Here is a 21,605-nt window from a genome sequence, read left to right on the forward strand (position 1 = left end):
ATTAGCCTTTCAGGTCATCACTTTAAAGTAATATGAGGCCACAAAGTTGAGGCTTTAGGAGATTTTGACATTTCTCTTGAATTCTCAATCCTCCAGACTATTTTTATGCTCCCAGATGTAGTCTATTGACGTAAGAGCCTTTTTATGTGGATTAACAAGATTAAATAAATTGAAGGCGAAAACCAAAACAACAAAAAATGCTGCCGTCATGTCACTATATTCTACTAGGAGCTTGTCATGAAATTGCTTTAACTTGTTAAGATTGTGCATTTACTGTATTTTTGTTTGATGTTTAAGGTGTTGTTCGTCCAATCTCCAGAACTCCTTTAGGAGAGCTTCAGCGCTCCAATGCACCAATAGAAAGAATGTACAAGTAAGTAATGTACACAGCTGAATATGAAATGTGCCTCAATTGTTGTGTTTGGACTGGTTTTCTAACTGCCAGCTGTGGAAGTCTTTTTGATGCTGTATCTGAGGAGGAGGTGGTCGATTGTTGGTCATTTTTACTGTGTGGTTAATAACTTTTCCTTTTCACAACACAGAGACTAATGATTTAAAACAGGATCAACACAATATCACTGTTTGTGAAGATGCCACTTAATCTTCCCTCGTTCTGTTTAATGTTCCTAGCTGAAGGTGGCGGTTGTTTAACTGAACTGTGAACCCTGACATCTATCCTGTGGTACTGGATAAGATGTGTTGGAGATGTGAGGAAGAAAAAATAGTCTGACAAAGTCCGTTCAGCTTTGTCATTTTACCTTATTTAAACATTATTCTTAAAAACAGATAAATCTTCCTTCACTTCATCTCAGTCAACCATATCCTCTCCACCTTTTGGTGACCCCACTGTGTGCGGTTCTCTCCTCTTCCTCTCCCCTCCACAGACGAGCATCAATGCTCGATTTCTACTTTGATCACTCAGAGGAGCGCCCTCTTGAGGCCTTTGAAGACATCTTTGCTAGCTATGAGAGTAAGAAGTAAGTGAATTTGGTGAGCAGGAGGAAAGGAATGAAGACCTGAGGCCAGGCAGGAAGGAAACGTGTTTTGTTTGGATTAAAGAACATGAGTTTGCTTCATTTTCTGAGTTTGCTCTCACTGTAAAAATAGTCATTTTAAAATATATTTGAATCTTTTTTTTGACAAAAGGTCAGCGTTGTTTGCATGTTGCAATTTCTGTTTTTTTTTAATTAAGGAAGTAAGTCAACTTTTTGAGGAAGTTGAATACAGCAGCATTGCCCTTTACCTCCCTGTCCCTCTCTCCCTTCACTGTAATCTTTTTGTGTAGCTGTAATAATCCCTCTCCTTCCTCCGGTTTATTATTCTTGCTGTAGAGCACAGGAACGTGTTTGTGCTGGCCTTCTCTGATTAACCACTCAAATTGCTTACATGAGCTGTGAAGCCTTGGAAGTGCACACATATTTATACATATACAGATACCTGATCAAATAGATAAACTGTGAGAGCTTTCACAGACAGGAACCAAACCATAAGGAATATTTTTGGAATGTTGGGCCTGTGAACCCTGACCTTCTACCTCATGCTTTCAGATCTGAAATTACTGAGTTGTTATTTTAAAAATCTTGAACCTCTCAGCATATTTTTATGTTTATCAGTTCCTTCCAGATCTGGAAACACAGAGGTGTAGAGGTTAGATTCACTGTGACTCTTTTCTTTTGTTTGTTCCTTCACTGCCTGACCTCTGTTTTCATGGTAAGTATAGAAAAGTACTGCATGGATTATCTCTGGGACACAGAAAAAATCTTCATATTAACCTCACCAGACCCAGCATCCAGTGCGACACTCCAAACAACAATAATAATAATAATAATAATAATAATAAAAAAGTAAAAAAATTCACCAGTAACAACTTACCGTCACATTGACAGTAACAGCCACAGCATGGAAACAGACAATCAACCACACTGACTGTCAGTTCAGCTCTGCATGTTAACTACCACAGTGGCAGACATATGTGTGTGAATTCAACCCTTACATTCACCAGTCTCCGTTCAGTTGTGTCTTTTTCTTTTCTTAAAAGGGATATGGCAACATGGTTGGGTGGTCTTGTGTATCCTGTGGTTTCCTTATACATGAGCAATGAAAGATTTTGTGGGTTACTCACATATGAGCTGAAGCTTCTCTCGATATCAGATCCTCAGCTATTCTGCAGTGTGTGTGTGTGTTTTGTCTTGTGTAACTGCAGTGGTATTCTTCTGTGGTGTCCTAACAGTGGTGTTTAATCACACCCTGCTTTACGTTTTTTTCTCCCTCCTTCCCCCCTTTTGCTGGTTTTCCCATTTTTTTCTCGTGTTTTCCCCTGCCCATTTTCCTCCCGTCTTCACACAACCTTTGTGTGTGCGTGGTGTGATCAGAGACATGCATGCAGAGATCATCAGCTCCATTAAGAACTTGCAGCTGGATGGTGAGGATCCTCGCAAACTGCTGCAATCCTGGGGTCGCCTCCGCTTCCCGCGACACGTCCTCCAGTGAGTCTGCAGACAGATGTGGCATCCGCTCCTCTCCAGATCAGTCCAGTCTACCAGGCTCAGACAGAATATGCTCCTATTAAACTCTCCCTAAAATAATGTAGACTTACATCTTTTTCACCAACCGTGTTGACGTCAGAAACCAGTTAATACAACTAGCCTGCATCCAATGTGTACCAGTCTAACAAAAACATCAACAGACATCATATTAATAGCTGAAAGCTTGTAGATACCTTGTAGATATCTAGTTTTCCCAAAGACTTAGGCCAAAATGCTAATACTGCTGTTAAGTGCTGCATGACTGACTTGGCATGCAAGGTCTTCTTGAGCATCTTGTGGAAATATGTCCCTGCAGACTTGCAGCATGTTCTGCAGACACATGGCAACAAAGAAAGCCTAAAATATATTTTTACAGCCTTTTATGTAGTAATGAAAAAAAGAGAGCATGTCTGTCTTTGTATGGTGAGCCTCTGCTGGGCTGATATAGCTACACTGTATCTCCCGCAGCAAACCAAGTCTTCCCCTTTTAGTCACCTCTTCATTGTCATTCATTCAAGTCCTGCCTCACCCCCTTCATTCATCCTTTCCAGGTTCCAAGTCTTGACTTTTATCACTGACTGACTTGACGCATGAAGAAGTCATCCGTCCGTACTAACAAGGCTTCATATATTCCATCTGCTTCTCCATCCTCAATCCTCAGACCTTTAGCATGTCTAGCCCTCCAACCTAAACTGCAACTTCTTTCTCCTTTGTTTACAGGAAAAACAAGAGTCCTAAACAGAGGCAGGTCATCCCCAAGGTAACGCAACCAAAGTTAAAATTTTTCTGGCAGAAAATAGTAATTTGTTGTAACTTGATTTCAAGTCCTAATGATTACAAGCATAAAATTGACTTGCTTATCACTGCTGTGCAGCGTTTGCTGGATTCTCGATCTCTTAAGTTCATTGTGAGCCTGACGCTGCATGATCGCACTACCAAGTCTTTGCTCCACCTGCACAAGAAGAAGAAGCCACCCAGCATCAGTGCCCAGTTCCAGGTAACACCAGCTGCAACTATATGCATGTTATGTTTGTTTTTCTGAACATTCATTTAACTCACACCTTTCTTTTCTTTAGACTTCTCTGACCAAACTCTTAGAGACTCTAAACAGAGCAGAGCCTTTCTTCATCAGGTGTATCCGCTCCAATGCTGAGAAGGTAAGACACTAACAAGCATCCTGAGGTTTCTTCTCATGTATAATGGTTATTATGCAGAGAATCTTAGGTATAACAATTGTCTGAGTGTAAAGCTTGCACTTTACTTGATATCCAAATATGCATTGTGTGTGCCTTTTTATGAGCAGAAAGAGATGCATCTGGATGAGGCTTTGGTTGTTCAGCAACTGCGATACACAGGAATGCTGGAAACAGTTCGCATCCGGAGGTCAGGTTATGGAGCCAAGTACACATTCCAGGTACTGCAAATGAAATTCACTCAACAAGACCTTACATGAAGGCACTGCAGAGAGAACATTCAATGTACACAAGACTATAAAGCAGATCTCACTGTGCTGTGGTAATACAAATATCTAATGATGACATGGCTGAGTGTAAAATACTTTTTGTTTTTCTGGTGGCTGTAGGAGTTCATCGAGCAGTTCAGAGTTTTGCTGCCGAAGAATGCCACTGCCTGTAAAGGTGACATCTCGGCGCTGCTTGGGAAAAAGATGGGCCTTGATCCCACCACGTACCAGATAGGCAAAACTAAGGTGCATCTCTAGACTCTTCACACTGCTTTTAATGGTTGCAGGTCGGAATCACATTCAGGATGTAAATCTGGTGTGTTTTCCTTTTTCAGGTGTTCTTGAAGGAACTGGAACGACAAAAGGTGCAGGACATGCTGCACAAGGATGTTATGCGGAAGATCATCTTCCTTCAGCGCTGGGTCAGAGCTCGCCTGCAGAGGGAAGAGTTTCTAAACATGAAACAGGCAGCCATTGTTATCCAGGTAAACACAAGTGCAGCTCGTTTGGGGGATCATGAGGTCAACTTTTTTATTATCTAGGAAGGGATTGAAAGTATTTTGATTTGCCCTGTCTTGTCTCTTAGCATTCATGGCGTAGGTACTACAAAGAGGAGCAGAGACGGCATGCAGCCACTTTAATCCAGGCTGTATGGAGAGGGCACAGACAGAGATTAGAGTACCACAGACAGAGGAAGGGTGCTACAAAGATACAAGCTCTGGTCAGAGGACACTCAGCACGCAGAAGGTATTGTTGAGTTTGTTTAAAACGATCATATAATGTTTTGCTAGGAATTTGAAAGGAAATGCTCTGTGTCATAATGTTTCCTGTGCATTAAAGGTGTCAGTCCATACGTGAGGAAAAACGCAACAAAGAAGAAGAAGAAGCTCGGAAGAGGGCAGAAGAGGAGGACAGGAGGAAGAGGGAAGAGGATGAGGCAAGGAGAAAAGCAGAAGAAGAGAAAGAAAGACGAAGAATAGAAGAAGAACAGGTGCGGAGAAAGGCCCAAGAGGAGGAGGCAAGGAGGAGAGCTGAAGAGGAGGCGATCAGAAAAGAACAGGAAGCACAGAAAAAAAGAGAGAAAGATGAGGCAAGACTGGCAAGAGAGCCTCAAACAAGAGATGATCCAGATATAGAGCTGGTCACAGAGGAAATGCTGGATAAAAACCTCCCTGCCCAACAGATGGAGGAAGAGAGGGGAGAGAAGGTTAATACAACCTCACTTACTAAGGATACACAGGGCAACGATGAAGATGTAGATGATGAGGAGTTAGATTTGGAGACTCACGGTACCCAAGTTGAGGCTGGCCCCCAGCTGGATGACAGAGAAGAGGACGAGGAGGACGATGAGGAGGATTTGGAGAACGAAACACTAGGACAGCCAGATTCAAAGCCTGTTCTGCCTGCTTATGGGGTCACTTCCAACACACTTGCTTCCACATCTACAGGTCAAGAGGAGGATAAACACACCTGTACCTCCAAACATTCCAAATCCGATCCAAAGAGAGTGCAACCATCAATTACTAACAGGGGCCAGTCAACCAGGAGCCAGGAGAAGAGAGAGCAGAGGAGGCGAAGAGGGCTGGAACACAACCAGAGAGAGACTGAGCGAGCCGCCTCTTCTTCCTCCACTCCAGCCATCAGCGAGCAGCAGACACCCCCACCAAAAAGCAAAAACCAGGAATCGTCTAAGCTAAAAGAGCGGTCAGACAGCAAGGAGCTGGACCAATACACTTTTGTGGCCTGGAAAATGAAGGAAGAGAAAGGAGGGAAGAAGGAAGGAAAAAGTTCTCCCCCCTCTGCTAGTCCTGTCCGTCCATCCACGTTAGCCCTGCATCCTGCTGACTCTGTGCCTGAGAGAAATGGTCTTGGAGAATCGGTTGGGGCAGTGAATCTTCAACGCCGCTCTGGGGCAATTAAGGAGAAGCCGGAGAAGTGGAGAGGGAGAAGGAGTGATGGAGAACACTCTGAGGGAAGCAGTCCACCTCCACCTCACTACAGAGATGAGAGGATGAAAAAAATGCCACTGTATGTTCAATGTTTATTATATTGTTATTCACACTTCGGTCACATTCTCTATTTTGAACGAATCTTAAAAAAAATACACAAATAAGTCTTCTGTGTACCTGTGCCCACCACCACTGTTTTCCTCTTTATATAGGTTGTTCCTGTAATTCTTTGTTGTTTCAAATATAACAGAATGTGTGTTTCTATACTAATTTGAATGATTAAGATTGTATATAGAAATGAATAGGCTCTGGATTTTGTCTATCTCACAAACAGGAGTGAAACAGTGTCCTTATCCGTCGACAGTTTGTCTCCATGTTCTGAAGGGGCCGGTGCTGTTTCAACTAGAGAGGTATTATAAGTTGTAGTCTGTTTAATGCAAAATGTACGATTTTCATCTGTCTCGCTGTTCCAATCATTTTGCACGTACTTAGCCACTTGTAAAGAATGTTGTCTCTCTGGAGCAGGTCAATTCCCCATCAGATGGTCATGGTGATGGCTCAAAGGGAAGCTCCTTTAGAAGGAAGCACCAGGAGAGTTCAGGTCACCAAGAATCAGCCCACTCCATCCCATCCACACCAGACAGGTACTGCCCTGCAGTGGACTGACTTTATTATATTAAGATGAACAGATTGATATGGAGCATTTGTCCAATAGACTGTGCATCAGGTTCACAGGAAAACTGTTTGACTTTTGTAATCAAACCTATCCTCAGTTCATGTATGTTCATGCACATTCACAGCCAGAAATTCCTAATATCTGAATTTACTCTGAGGATTTATTTGCCAGAAATGTACTCCTAAGGCATCCAAAGGATTGTTTTGTTTTTAATTTGTCCAGTTGCTGTGGTGAGTCCTGAGTGAGTTTGTGGATAATTCAGTTTTGATGTACAACATAGTTATGTACTTAAAATCTGTTTCTCCAGTTGTCAAGAAACAACCCAGAAACTTCCAAACACACAACTTGACTGTTATAAATGAAGAAGAAGTTGTATAAAGTGCACCCTGTTAGACCCTGTTATACCCAGTACATGACTGTTCAAAGTGTGTGAATATTCTTCATTCTTCATTCTTCATTCTTCTACCTTGTTTCTTTGCCCTGCAGGTCAGGTGGTTTCTTCAGCAAGATTTTGAAAAAACGACCCCACAAAGAGGCTCAGACTCCAGACAATGGAGAGCTGACTTTTGCTCAGATTCTCAGTGAGAAGCCACAAGCAGGAGAAGGTAATTAAACAAAAACAATTTAGCTCTTGACTTCCTTTCGCTGCACTGCTCTAGCACACTGGCTTTAAACGAGACATGGCAGGAAAGCACAGGTGTCGTATCTTTATTATTCTCAGGCCTTAACTAATCCTGCTGTTTGCTTTCTGAGAAAACACTGACCCGTGCAGGATCACACTTACTCTGGGCTTCTTGTTTTTTTGACTCTGTGATACTCAGCCCAAGCTTCCAGACCTTCACGGCCTCTTTCCCAGCCCCATGGTGAGCGTGCTGGTAAAGTTTTAGGCAGAAACCCCACCATAAAGATCAGTCGTGCCACACGGGTCTCTGAGCAGTGGAATGCCTCGCTGGACCGAGAAATCACCAACGCTAATGAGCTGCGGCACCTCGATGAGTTTCTGGGAAACCAGGTGAATTAAATGAAACCAAGATGATGCCATTAAATGGAATGATCTGATTCATTCAAAGACAGAAAAACAAAATGTTTGCATTCCACTGTAGGTCAATGATTTCCGCTCCAGGGGCAAGTCGCTGTCAGCCACTGAAGCCATCTTTGTCACGGCCACCATGCAGTTCAGGGACAACATCAAAGCCATGTATTCACTTCCAGTGAGTCTGTATGCAGGCATAGAGCAGACAACATACAGGCTGTCCAGAGCTTTTCTTCATCAACCCCTCTTCTTCATTATCTCTCCTGTCCTCTTATCAGAAACCCACTATAGGCTACAAAGGTCTGATGACAGGCTACCAGACCAAAGTGCTCCACCTGGCTGGCAGTAAGCAGAAAGAGGAAGTCCAACTAGTGGTCAACCTGTTCCAGTCGGTGCTGGATGGCTTCATCAGAGGAGAAATAAAGAAGGAGGAGGCTGAACCTGCAAAGGTGAAACACTCAGATTGATCATTATTCAGTCTAATTAGTCAGTCTATTAGCATATGAAAAATAATGTATTCATACCTTTGGTCTGTCTGTTTGTAGCCTGCCAAAGCAAGAAAGAAGAGAAGAAAAAAAGATAAAAGTGTAAGTGTGCACACTCTAAACTCCACAATAATCAGTGTCGTTTAGTATAAAATGACTAAAATGAGTGACTGTGTCTTATTAGATGGAGAGTCCCCTGGATCATGTTTTTATCAACTATCAGGTCAACATCATGCAGTCATGTGACCAGTGTAGTTCCTACATCTGGGGCATGGAGAAAGCCTACATGTGTAGCTGTGAGTAACGCCCCAACAAAGATGGAAGTACATAATGTTGAATGAAGAACATAATGTTCCTACATTAACATTTTGAAATGGTGTCTCACAGATTGTAAAATGGTGTGCCACAAGAAGTGCATCTGTAAAATAGTCACCGACTGCTCCTCTTTCTGTGCCAAAAAGGTACGAAACATAAACCTCATGTCTCAGCTTTAAGAAAAGTCAAATTACAGTAAACATTAATGTTTGTGGTGAGGGGTTTGGATGCATAAAGGTCTTACTGACTGCTGCTGTCTCATGAATTTGCAGAGTGACGAAGAGTTCAACGGGCAGCACTTTGGTGTGCGTGTGTGTCACCTGGTCAGTGATAAGAACCCTGTGCCCATGGTGCTGGAGATGATGCTGGAGCACGTGGAGATGCAGGGCCTCTACACTGAAGGCATCTATCGCAAATCTGGTGCTGCCAACCGCATGAAGGAGCTGCATCAGCGCCTAGAGACAGGTTAAAATAAAAAAAATGAAAATTTAAAAAATCCAAGATCCAGAAGTCTGGCATCATGGTTACTTTGTTGATTGACTTTTTTATTTACTTAGTGCTGATGTAACATTTATTTTTTTGGTGTTTAGACCCCCACCTAGTCTGCCTTGAAGACTATCCCATCCACACAGTGACTGGCCTGGTGAAGCAGTGGTTGAGAGAGTTGCCAGACCCCCTCATGACCTTCACACATTACAATGACTTCCTGCATGCAGTGGGTAAGGAGGACTTTCCCCACCAGAGGGAGACATTTTACAAACTCAAACTCTGCCTTTAGTTTTGTCTGTCAGCTGGCCAGTAGGTTTAGATTTGACATTTAAGTTGACATTGGATATTTCATGTTTTTCTCGTTAGAACTACCGGAAAAACAAGAGCAGCTTCATGCCGTCTATAAAGTGCTGGAGGAGCTTCCTACTGCAAACTTCAACACATTAGAGAGACTCATTTTTCACCTTGTCAGGTAGAAATTCTTGTACATGTGCACTGAAGGTTTTTGTTTATTCTTCCATTCCAACAAACTAACGCTGACACTATCAGTACATGCAGCTGAACTGTAATGTTCCTACAGGGTGTGTAAAGAGGAGGCTCACAACCGCATGTCTCCGAACTCATTGGCCATAGTATTTGCACCATGTATCCTTCGCTGCCCCGACAGTGCAGATCCGCTGCTCAGCATGAAGGACGTTGCCAAGACAACCATGTAAGAATGCCAAGTATACCAAAATCTGCTCTTTTGGGACTTACATCCTATTGTTATTTCATTTTTTACTTTGTGCTGTATATTGGGAGACTTAGACATTTTTTTTGTCTGTAGGTGTGTGGAGATGCTCATCAACGAACAGATCAGACGCTACAATGAGAAGATGGAGGAGATTGAGCAGCTGGAATATGCAGAGGCTCTTGCTGTTAACCAGCTTAAACTCAAAAGAAAGAATACGGTGAGGAACAAAACCCAGCTCAAAGTCTAAAGATTTGATAATGATGACTTCTTGAATCATCTTGAATTGTCAGTAACATTTTCCTGCCTCCTTTAAATATTATGACCACAGTGTGAGAAGCTGTTGTTGTCAGGGTACATGGGTAACATGGTCAATGTTCCTTGTCTCTCTTTAGCCCTTCTGGCATTTGCCTCTCAGGTTCTCAGCTCCTTACAAAGGAGTGGTGGTATGTATCATCCAGTTCTCCTGGTACAGTAGATCCTGTAGTTGTAGTGTGTAGTGCGTGCCATGTTGAAGCATCTGTGCATGGCATGTTAGATGTGGGTGATGCTCTGGCTGTTGTTTTTTTTTTGTTGTTTTCTCTCCTTAGTGCTGTTTACTCTTTCATACTAACTGGGAGTAGATTGCATGCTGTTAGTTTGGGTTCAGCTTGTAACGTGAATTCTCATTGTCTGTATGAGAGGACAGAATGGTTCTGGTTTGGAGTTGTGACTCTTAGAAGAGAATGACCTACCAATAATATGACATGCAAAGCTGGATGGTGGGGATGCATTTTGTCGTTTGTTGAGGCCTTTTAGTTTTATTTTATTGAAAGATGACCACAAAGCTCTGAAGTTTGCATGTTTGGAGCGGTCGGAGGGTTTTAGGTTGAAGGCTGTTCCATACTCCATGAGAACAGAGAACAGAGAACTCGCTTCAGGGGTGGTAAGAGTAAAAAAAAAAGTTTGTTTCGACACGGAGGTACCAAACTCTGCAAGATGTGTGTGTGCAGAACTCCTCATACGGCCCTCCTACACAGCGCACGTCACACACAAAAAAGTTGACAATGCAATTGTATTGCAAATTGTGAGCACAGTCGTGGTTACCTGGCCTAAAGAGCTGATAATGCTCAGGGAAGAGGGCGCACAGCATGACAATAGATAGAAGATCAGTGTACGGTAGCTGACTGTAGCAGACCTCTGGTCTGTGTGAGTTTAATTCTGTGAACGTGTGGATGACTGTCTGCAATAATACATCCCGTCTCCCGGTGTTTAATGTGCTTCCAGCCACTGTAACGCCGTGATCAATACTGGGATTAATTTTTATCGGACAGACGCTCTCCTCTGTGCGGCGTGTTTCTCCCTCCAAGAGCTGTTTGCCTAATCTAAACTGTCCATCGTCGCTGTACTTCCTCCTTCTGTCTGTGTGTTCTGCACCTGAAGAAGCTCTTGCGCTTCTCCACATTCATCACGCCCGCCCACAATAAATTCCGACCAATCACAGCATGGTTGATGCACAGCCTTGAAAGAAAAAGTTATGCCCGGGCCATGTGTCTGAGAGTGCTGCACAACGGGTGGTCCGAGAGAAAAAAATGATGTCATTTTGTGGGCGTAAAGTCAGCAGGGGGAAGGGAGTTCTCTGTTCTCGTGGAGTATGGATCCAGCTTTATGGTGACCTGTCTAACAGAACAGTATATTTTCTTGGCTGCGTTTATCTTTCTCCCTTCAGTTAATTTAAGAATTCATGTGCAGATGCATGAAAACCCACAGACACCAACCAAGTCGCTTTTCTCTTTACCCCACTAACAAATTTCTGTTCACTTTCAGATCTGGGTTAAAGTTTTATTGGTCATTTCCATTTTAAATTGGTTGTGGTATCAGTTTGTGATGCTCTGTCTTCTGCAGGTCCATGAGAAGGTCAGTTCAGATCTCAGCGTGGTCCCTGAGAATGAGCCTCTGGACTCAGACACAGAGGCTGAGAAGAATCTGGTGGAACGCATAAAGTCCATCAAACAGGAGAAGTAAGGATGTTCTTACCTCTATTACCTCTGTTTTTATCACTCTTTCATGTCTCTCACACCCCAAATCATCTGTTTCCCCTCAGAGAGGACCTGGCCTGCCGACTGCCAGAAATGGAGCAGCCAGGGTCCGATCAGGAGAACCTGGACTCTGAAGCGTCTCTAAGCTCCGAGAGTCTTCTGGATGAGCAGCAGCGCTCTTCTGCCCACAGCTCAGAGCTTGAAGGTCAGTATTAAGGTACAGCCTGGGCATTCCTTCTAACTGTTCCTTACACTCACCTGTGGGTTTCTGATCAGACCACGGGGCCACTGGATCGGGCCCTTCCTGTCTTTTGTGGTGCAGGTCTGGACCAGTGATGGTGATGGGGCGGTGACGTCTGCTCTGTAACAAAGCAGGTTGGAGGAACAGCAACCGTGTTTGTGTGTTTGTGTGCATGTACATGCATGTGTGGCACAAAAGCATGCTCATGCTACTTAAGTTCATTGATTGAAGATTTGGCATCACATTAAATCAAATATTTATACTTATATTTATTAATTCACTTTTTTTTTGTTTTTTACAAGATAACATGGTTGCATGCTCTTCCATCTGTCATCTCCTTTAGGACTGCTGTGGGAGCCTCTGGGTAAAACATGGCTGTTTTCCTCTTACTCAACTTTTCTTCCCTCTCTTCCAGGACAGGGTGGCTTTCAGCCGAGGAGACATAGGCCATTTTGTCCTCCTAAACCATCCGATCTGGCCCAGCGATCTCAAGTCCTGTGTGGGCGTATCCCTGTGTCAAACCTCACCCCTGCTGGCTCTGCCTCCTCTGTGTCAAGCTACGCTTCTTCAACGTCTGAATCTTCCAGCCCCTCCCTCAGGCATCTGCTGCAACGCCGCACCCCTGTCATCCCAGACACAGTTAAACTCCCCCCAGGTGTGCTATCCCAGCCTGCAGCCCCCAATCCAGCTCAGACTTACACTCCTCCTGGAAATCGAGCTTTTAAATACTTGGTGAAGAGAAGAGAGCAGCCCGGCCGCCGTAAAGACAGCACCCAGTCCTTGTACATTGACAGCCCCGAGTGTGACTTGTTGTTGCATTTTTCCTCCTGCCCTCCCTCCGCTTCCTCCTCATCTTCTTCCATTGCTATGGTTACACCCTCACCTCAACCACAGCACAAGAAAACAGAAGCCTCCACTGGCCAGAGACGATTTTCTGACCCAGACATACCCTACATGGATGAAGATGACTGAGGATAAAAGGCAGCAACCTCAGACTGGACATAAGCAAATGATTCTAAACAGCATCTAGAATGGACTCAGATGATAGAAGAGAGCCAAGAGAGAATAAGAATCAGATGGAGGCTGTTCCAGCTGCTGTGTCAGAGGGAAAAAACAAGGCACTGCAGATGTGTCCTTTATGACAGTAAAATAACTGGACATGATGTTGCCAAGCACCTTTTTCTATCATTATAATATATTGTGGATACTGTTATAAGTCCAGTTGGACCAGAGGCTGAATTTCTGTAGCCTCATAAAAGATTTTGTTTTCATTTGTCCTAATTCATGAAAATATTGCAGGTTCCAGTCGCACTTTTCATTTCCTGGTTTTCCTAATAAGCAGATGATGCTCGCTGAAATGTTGGCTAGTGCCTTGATGTTGTACACAAAGAAACTCATTTCTTAGTCATTATGGAACAGAGCCCATAAAGGGGACAGAGAGTTATTTGGTATAAAGACAGGGCCTTTGTCGCAGACACATGATCAAAACAATAATGTACACATGCACAATGGAACTTCACCTTTGCCTTTCAGACGCCCGAAAGGAAGTCATTACATTCACATAGCAAAGGGAAATAGGAGCAGCACACGCCACTTTTTCTCCCCTAAGTCATCAGAACCCAACCACAACACCATGCCATGATGTGTCCTTGAACTCACCCCTTGTAAAATTGCTTCTCTTGGCTCTGGACATTCCCAGAGTGAGCAGGTTCTGCTGAAGCACGGCTCTGGCCAAGTTTGTTTGAAATGTAATACTAATGTTCCTCTCTGCTGTTGAATGATGTTTGGTTTGTCTGGATTTATGAGAAAGGTGTGTAATGTGTAACAGAGAGTGTGTTTAGGACTGAATGACATGAACTGTAATGGTTATTAGAATTAACATGAAAATACAGTACATGATGCTTGTAACATCGGCTGCGGTGTGTTTTCATCACATACTGTCAAAAAGGTGTAAGCATGAGTTATTAAAGGAACAATACAAACTAGAAAATGGCATTTCCTGAAGAAAATGCAAGTTTGATTGCTGTAGCTGAATTGCTGGAGAATCTGCAATCTGAATTTAATTTGGTGAAACACGTTGACCAATCTGCAAGGATGAAGCGCTTTTATTTTGAAAAGTAGAAAACCTTTGAACATTAGGAAGATATGAAATAGAAACTGCTGAAGACAAGAACAGTATGAAGCCATAAAGAATAGACTGTGAATATACCATATGAAAGGTCTGAGGCTGGAATAATATCTTATTAGGAGCACAGGCTGTGTGATTTGAATGTGGAAAAGTAACAGACAGACAATAGGACAGTTGTAATGATTACAGTCTGATCAATAAGCAGAGTATAGGTCCTTTGTAGGTGCCTGTGAATGTTTTCCTGTATCTATGGCAACCTGAATGTTTATAAACTGTCCCTAACTGCAGCTCTACATAAAACTTATAATAATTAACATGAAATAAGATAAAAAAATAAGGTAAATAAACCCTAAATACACACAAATCAAAACACGCAAAAACAATACACTATATACAGTAGCACATCATGTGAAGTGGCCCAGGATTTTTTAACTGTTTTCCTCTACTCCGCCTGCGCATACTTCTGCTGGGACCTCCTCCACGTCAAGATGGCACTCCTGGCTGCGTCCGCATGTGTGATTTTCTGTTCTGCAGTCACAGACATGACATTTTTACATGTTGCAGTTGCCTCATGCATGCATTTGTTCACCGTTACTGCCCAACATACCATCAGTTCTGTAGTGCTGACTTACTTTTTCCTTGTGTGTTTCTCTGAAGTCAACATCATGTATTTGGTTTTCACAGCATTTCTTTTGTTTTGTCTGAATAGAGAATTCGCTTGATATTTCAAGCGTGACAAAGACTTTTTCCTCATTCGAAACATTTCATCTGAAGCATACCGTTGTCTTTCCTTCTTTTTCTGATTCTCTTTTCTTTGTGGAGGTTTTTGGGAGACTTTGGATCTTCTCAGCAATTTTCTCCTTTCTTGTTTATTGCGCTTTGACAGTTTAGAGGAAATATCCATTACTGTCTTAGAGACATCAGTGGCAACAGTAGAAATGGTCACAAAATCATACTGAGAAGCGTTATGTGGTTGTGATGATGTCATGTCTTGGTGTTCCAAAACGATGGTGTGGTTGATTTTTTCAGGCAAAATAGTGGCAGAAACATCAGTGGCTGTGGTTCTACTCACAGTAGCTGAGTTTGATTCAAGTTCATTCAGCAGAGGAGGTGCAACAACAGTGACAGGTGTAGGTCTGTTGTCTGATTCAGGGACAGTCTCATTGCACTTATTTCTTCTGCGGTTTTTTGCAGCCTGTGATTTCTTACCCTTCTTTGGCATTGCTGTTGCCACTTGAAAGGGTATATATCACTTGAAGATAGCGTGAAAAAGGAAGAGAGAAACTTTAGCAGAAAAGAACAGATCGAAAAGGACGGTGTGGCCTGATACGCAAGCCGGATCTGGATTTGTTTCTTTTCAGATAGCCTGAAAAAATGAAAAGAGAATCTTTAGCAGAGAAGAACAGAATTAGCAGGACAAGAAAGAATGGGTGAAGGAGTTGGGATGCCCCAAAACTCACCAAACTTGGTAGAGAAATTCATTCGGCTGAAAATTTTTGAAACGCACATGGGAAAATGGCTCTATAGCGCCCCTAACATGTAGCCTCTTTGTTTTAGCTTGGTACGTTGCCATGTCAACAGTCTACTGATGTCATCAGAGGACACCTCAAAAACCGCTCCAACTTTGAGAGCCTGGCACACAGAAACGGTTTGGAATTAGTACATTATGAATACAACTTTGATAGAGCAGCATCTAATGAGCGTTTTAAGACTAAAATGGAGTCTGTAGCTTGAAATTTGTAGGAGGAGATACATTTGGCAGATGACGCTGAAATTGCTTAATATTTGAAAAACTATAATTTTTTGAAAAACTTGAAGTTGACCCAGAATGTCCTCTGTGAGATGAACATTTTGATAGTTGAATGACTGAAATCGGTCAATGTATGCTGAAGATACGCTGCGCCAAAAACATATGGAAGAATAAGAAAACAGACTTCAATGTTAAATGGCTTTTGAATTTTTATTAATATTTTGAAAACGAAACATATTTGAACAAATCTGAATACAAGTTTAATAGGTCTTGAAAAGCTGAACAATTTATTTCAAGCAATGATGACAAATACAAAACTGAAAATGAAACAGTTCTGTCAACCTCATGGTGGTATACTACACTAACAGATTATTATAACAACATATGTTTACATCTGTTACTTTTTAACCTCTGTGCCACCATGATTTTAACCACAAAAAACAAATTTTTGTTTCACCTTATTCCCAATGAGACCATCAGCTGGACTGTCAGATTTTAGAGAGACTTCACAAAACAGATCAGATTAAACGGATTAGAAACAGATTACTCAAAGCCTCCAAAAAGCTGCAAAAAAGCTGCACAACAGGTAATTTAGTTCACCATGAATCTGTGCTGATTTGTCTGCTTGTGTTGATCAGCACACACAAGCGGTTCAAATGAAGTGACCGAAACACAAAGGAAGGGATCAATATAGAAGGAAACCTGCTCCCTGTCTGTCACTCCTGGCTTGCCCTATATGCCATAACATCTGCTGCGCGGTGTGCTTGCAGCTGAATCTCAGACCTCACCTGGCAACAAGAAGGTTATTTTTTCTGATTGGCTGATAGGTCGCTAATTGCTACAGCTGTGACTGGGCAGTGCTGTCGGTTGTGTGGTTAACTAGCGGCTATAACTTGTTAGAGGTGTGTGCAGTCAGACGTCACACTGGACGCGCATGGCTCGCTTCACTTCGTCAGTCATCCTGGAAAACTTCACCGTGCACAAACATGCCGGTGCTGCAGAACCTGCTCACAGGACCAGCAGTTTACTCCCTCGGTGTCGCCCCCAGCAGTGGCCGACCGTCTCCCAGTTTAGCAGCGCTCGGCTACAGGGCACGTCAGGGTAGAGAGGGCACATCGTGGATCATGTGACCGACCAACATAGATCTAAGTTATTATTATATCGGTCCATTTACTATTATTTTGGGCCACACAGACTGACTGTCACACGCAATAATGATATAAAATAAAATAAAAATTCACTTTGACAAAAGGGCACTTTTGGCATCAAAGGTAAAGGGGCGGGTGCTATATATATATATATATATATGTGTGTGTGTGTGTGTGTGTGTGTGTGTGTGTGTGCGTGTGTGTTCTACAATTTTCAACAAAATTGCCTCCATCATCCTTTCTTTTGCCCCGGCCCCTTTGTAGTCATGACGTCAAACCGCTGCGACGCTGTGTCAGCTTCAAACATGGCTTCTAGGTTAGAAATCAATTTTATTAGACTGTTGTCTCGTTGTGAATCTATAGCTTCTGAGAAACGAGGAGAGACTGAATGGAGACTAGAAAAGGTAAAACAACAAAACACCAAAGTGAACGCTTTAACTCTGTTTTAGTCTGACCTTCATAAGCTAACGTTAGCATGACTGTTGTTGTTGTTAGCTTTGCTGCTGTCAGCCGCTGTTAGCCACGTCGTCACAGACAGCAGGGACATGGCTTTCTTTGATGGCATATCGAAAGAATTATATAACTCCTTGACACATTTTAACACTTTTATCTGTAGTACCGTTGGAATGTTAGCTAGCCTTGCTAAGCTATGAGTGACTGAAACAAACTGGCACGTTATTATTAAATAGAACAAACAAGCTACATTACACATTCGAATATTACGCCAAAATGCGCGTTTAAATTGTTATATACCAATAGCTGTTACACTGTTTTACATGCACAATAAAGTTAAACGCAAAATAAACCCGATATTCTTAAGTCTCACGACAATTTGTATTATGTAGCCTAGCTAGCATCTAGCTTCTGTGATCTAAAACTAGAGCTAAAACACAGCAGCCCTCTAAAGATTTCTTTGTCTACACTTTTGATTGCTTTTTATTGGATTTATTGCAGTAAATACTGCGAGCTCACAAAGAGCAACATCCAATATGATGAGAAAGTTAGCTGTTCAGTCAGTGCTCTTTAGTCAGAACACGGGTCTGTTATTCTTGGTGAAATATATGCTATATATTTGGTGAGAATTGTAATTCTAATTTCTCATCGTTTAGCAGGGGGGGCACCAAAAAAGTCCTTTATAGCAATAAAAACCTGATAATCTTGTAAACTAAATATTTGCCTGAGATGTGCGTCACTGTTTCTGTTTGCTCTCCTCTAGTATGTTGGTGCCCTGGAAGAGATGTTGGTGGCTCTCAGAAAAAGCCCAAGGTAACGCCATGTATGACATTTATATGCATTCATATTTGTATTTTTTAATCATATCTAATATCTATTAATATCTACCACACTCTACCACTGACATTAAATAAAAGAAGCAGAAAGTTATAAAAAGAATAAAAACTGTATTACTAGAGTTGGTACTTTTATCTGCTTAAAATGCTGTAATCTGTCTCATTGTGCGTCTCTAATGTGTTTAATGCACATTAAATACTTAATTACATATTTGTTAAAACACACTTCATTTACTCTGTTTAACTGACACAGGTTTACACTATTAAATATCAAGGTTTTAACTTGTTTTAACTTTAACTAGCAAACCAACACCAGAGGTCCTGACCGAATACACGAGAAAAGTAGATTTTCTAAAAGGGCTTCTGGAAGCAGAGAAACTGGTCAGTGGCAACACTTCAATTTTTTTTCTCCTCAGAGATGATGCCATTTTTAGTCATATAGTTGATATTTGTTTGAAACATAAGTGTCTTCTCTGTGTGTTTAAGTTGATGAAATAATTGTGCATCAGATTTGTCTCCTGAGGTTTTCTCTGACCAGGACGCTTTTCTGTTCTCACATCTGTTCTGCTCTTCTTCTCCAGTCTTCGCCAACAGAAAAAGCTTTAGCCAATCAGTTCCTTGCCCCTGGACGGACACCTACAATAGCCAATGAGAGGATACCTGCTACTAAAACTGTGCACATGCAGACGAAGGCCAGATGCACGGGAGAGATGAGGGATGAGCTGCTCGGCACGGTATAACAAGACGTATACACAGTCAACCTCTATTGTCAACTGCAGCACCTAAAAGCTTTGTGTTCACTCACAAATGTTCCTTTGTGTCATTACAGGGGTCGTCAGGAAAAGGTAAGATTGTGATTTTGAAGGGTTCCTGAAGATTTGCAACAAATAATTTCAACATCTTCTATGTAACTTATGTTTTTTTGTGTTTTCAGGCACATCAGACTTGAGAAACAGAAGGTAAAAATTAATGTATTTCTAAATGATTTAATCTACTGGACTCTCCTTGTTGAGCCACAGCGGAATTATAATGTTACCTCGTGCAGATGTCTTCCTCTGGATGAGCGTCAGTCTGCTGCTGAGCTGGACGCCGTCCTGCAACACCACCACAACCTGCAGGAAAAGCTGGCAGAGGACATGCTCAACCTGGCCCGAAATCTGAAGAACAACACTCTGGCAGCGCAGAACATCATCAAGCAGGACAACCAGGTAAACTGTTTGGCTGTAAATATGTGAGCTGATAAAGTTTGAGATCTGGATGCTGTTTCTATCACAGGACAGAAATTGTCTTTGCTGACTATGGCCCCAAGGGGGCAGTATAAGCCAGAGAATGTTCACAGCCAGCTTTTGAATCCATCACTATGATCTGTTTAGACTTTATTACTTTTATGGACATAAATATATAAATATTTACATTTATATCCACTGTGTCTTCCTCTACTCCCCAGACTCTGGGCCAGTCCATGCGTCAGGCAGACCTGAATTTTGAGAAGCTGAAGACGGAGTCAGAACGACTGGAGCAGCACACCAAGAAGTCCGTTAACTGGCTGCTGTGGTTGATGCTCATCCTGGTCTCCTTCACCTTTATCAGCATGATCCTCTTCATCAGAATCTTTCCCAGACTCAGATGATGACTGGACACTACCCTGAACTCTTTAGTCCTATATCCTTCCTGTGTTTACAACAGCAGCAACTACATAGGCCTCCTTAGATCTATACAGCACGTCTGTGTGTGTGAGGCACAGATCAGTAGTAGTTAGAACCAGAACAGCTCAGTTCACTGGATGGAGCTTGTTTTCACTTTTCAAACTGAAGTTTTTTGTCTAAACGGGCTGGTGAAATTTTAAGGCGTCAGTATTCATTTTTTTATTGAGCAGAACGTAAATGGAGGTCAAGTCTTAATGTACAGGTGATGGGAGGAAGCCTTAACTATTAGAAACTTTCATCAGGTAGGCTACAAGCCGTTTGACGCAGGTACACACTGTGTGGGAGTGAAGTTGTTGTTTGTTTCCATTGTGTACTTCGAACGACATTTATAGAAGAGCCGTCCAGCAGCTGCTGCTAATCACAGTGTCACTGCTAAACTGTGTGTGGTACCTCTGTACTGATTACTGTTTAGCACCATAAAACATTTAATGAATAGTTTATAACACACTATAATGTAGCTGTAAACAGCTGTGTGTTTTCAGCTGCCCTGCCGTCTCAGGAAGGGTTAATAAAGATGTAGATTAGCAGAGACATGGTAACATTGGAAAATGGGTGCTTTCCCAACTTTCAGAAAATATCTCCATAAATTTATTCTTATCTCAAATAGCTGTATTAAGCTAAGTCCAGGCCCCAGTAATAAAGGATCAATAAGAAAATTTGAGTAAAGTGAGGAGGAGTAACTACCTATCTTTAACATGAAGTGTTGCCAGTTAACATCAAGCAACAGTTTGTCCTCATGCTAATGTTTTGAAACGGTTTGTACCCTTGTCATTCTTCATCTTCATCATTCTTCATCTTCAGTCTGAGTGTTTTGGAGCCACCTGTTGGTGTGTGCTGTATGTAGAGAGGCCTGCTGAGGCTGCAGGTGAATTGACTGTAACCATGTGTCCATTCCTGTGTGAGGACTCACTTCACATCTAGAGTGAAAGCTGTGTCCACTGATTCCCCACAGAATTAAAAGTGACTCTGTTCCCTTTCACTGTAGTGCCAGTATGACTGTCTGTTTTGTTTCCTAGTGAACGCTCTTTTTAAGTAACCTGTGCATGTCTTTGTGTGTCCACTGTGTGTCAGTCTTGAGCTTTGAATACAATGACGACCTCGGTGACCCTGCTGGCCTGATCAAGCCCTGATTCCTAAATTAAACCCTCCACTCATTTAGAAGTCCTCTGTGGACTGAAGTATGGCTAAATAAAGGCAGCTGGCTGTAGAAAAAGCGCACACCCTTCATGTCACATAACTGTGTGTGTGTGTCACTTTTTGCACCTGAGTCTGCATATTTCACACAGCAGAACCTTCTTTCTGACTGTTGTCTGTGAAGCTGACGAGCCTGTCCGAGCTTGCAGCTCTGCCCCCGTCCTTCCTCCTTGCTCCACCTTGTGGCTGCTTGCTGGGTTAAGAACTAGACTGCTGTGTATTTTAGGATCCCTGGGGGGTATTTTGCCTGCTGGAAGCTAAGGTATGCAGGCCACCCTGAGACCAAATGAGGCTGTGTCACAGCGAGGGATCATCATCACTCAGTGTAATCACAGCTGTTTGCACCTCCATTCTCGGGGCCTTTGCTAATGCTCTGGCTGCAGCTCTGCAGTATATGACTTCATCAGCAGCACAGTTTCTCCTCTTCCATATGGCTAAATTATCCTAATAGAAAGAGGCTGAAATAG

The 21,605-nt window shown here is 42.4% G+C and overlaps 2 protein-coding genes across 11 annotated transcripts in view; both read left to right on the forward strand.

The window, feature by feature from the left end:
• Nucleotides 1–13,831, forward strand: part of myo9b (myosin IXB) — a 45,148-nt gene extending 31,317 nt beyond the window's left edge. Inside the window, exons 16-45 of one of the 10 annotated variants that reach the window (XR_003670461.1) lie at nt 298–373; nt 885–977; nt 2,373–2,486; nt 3,246–3,285; nt 3,400–3,522; nt 3,602–3,682; nt 3,829–3,939; nt 4,108–4,233; nt 4,323–4,472; nt 4,574–4,734; nt 4,828–6,015; nt 6,271–6,346; nt 6,459–6,580; nt 7,099–7,217; nt 7,434–7,624; nt 7,716–7,823; nt 7,924–8,094; nt 8,191–8,232; nt 8,315–8,426; nt 8,518–8,591; nt 8,718–8,910; nt 9,036–9,164; nt 9,301–9,406; nt 9,515–9,646; nt 9,761–9,884; nt 10,060–10,110; nt 11,549–11,664; nt 11,748–11,899; nt 12,005–12,057; nt 12,339–12,368. Coding sequence is in view for 9 of the 10 variants with exons in the window: in XM_028402892.1 (XP_028258693.1) it covers nt 298–373; nt 885–977; nt 2,373–2,486; nt 3,246–3,285; nt 3,400–3,522; nt 3,602–3,682; nt 3,829–3,939; nt 4,108–4,233; nt 4,323–4,472; nt 4,574–4,734; nt 4,828–6,015; nt 6,271–6,346; nt 6,459–6,580; nt 7,099–7,217; nt 7,434–7,624; nt 7,716–7,823; nt 7,924–8,094; nt 8,191–8,232; nt 8,315–8,426; nt 8,518–8,591; nt 8,718–8,910; nt 9,036–9,164; nt 9,301–9,406; nt 9,515–9,646; nt 9,761–9,884; nt 10,060–10,110; nt 11,549–11,664; nt 11,748–11,887; nt 12,339–12,895 (4,826 nt within the window). In the remaining variant the exon portion in view is untranslated. Of the gene's footprint in view, nt 1–297; nt 374–884; nt 978–2,372; nt 2,487–3,245; nt 3,286–3,399; nt 3,523–3,601; nt 3,683–3,828; nt 3,940–4,107; nt 4,234–4,322; nt 4,473–4,573; nt 4,735–4,827; nt 6,016–6,270; nt 6,347–6,458; nt 6,581–7,098; nt 7,218–7,433; nt 7,625–7,715; nt 7,824–7,923; nt 8,095–8,190; nt 8,233–8,314; nt 8,427–8,517; nt 8,592–8,717; nt 8,911–9,035; nt 9,165–9,300; nt 9,407–9,514; nt 9,647–9,760; nt 9,885–10,059; nt 10,111–11,548; nt 11,665–11,747; nt 11,900–11,958; nt 12,058–12,338 lie in introns of all 10 variants that reach the window. The other 9 variants (XM_028402898.1, XM_028402900.1, XM_028402892.1 and 6 more) reach the window with 9 other exon arrangements.
• A 3,364-nt stretch (nt 13,832–17,195) lies between these two features.
• On the forward strand, nt 17,196–20,928 carry use1 (unconventional SNARE in the ER 1 homolog (S. cerevisiae)). Its single transcript, XM_028403837.1, has 8 exons — nt 17,196–17,353; nt 18,166–18,215; nt 18,541–18,619; nt 18,820–18,972; nt 19,068–19,083; nt 19,173–19,197; nt 19,284–19,446; nt 19,686–20,928. The coding sequence occupies exons 1-8, from the start codon at nt 17,216–17,218 to the stop codon at nt 19,866–19,868; spliced, it is 807 nt and encodes a 268-aa protein (XP_028259638.1). The 5' UTR covers nt 17,196–17,215; the 3' UTR covers nt 19,869–20,928.
• The last annotated feature ends 677 nt before the right edge of the window (nt 20,929–21,605 follow it).

Source organism: Parambassis ranga, chromosome 4 (assembly GCF_900634625.1).
Source record: "Parambassis ranga chromosome 4, fParRan2.1, whole genome shotgun sequence".
Lineage (NCBI taxonomy): Eukaryota > Metazoa > Chordata > Actinopteri > Ambassidae > Parambassis > Parambassis ranga.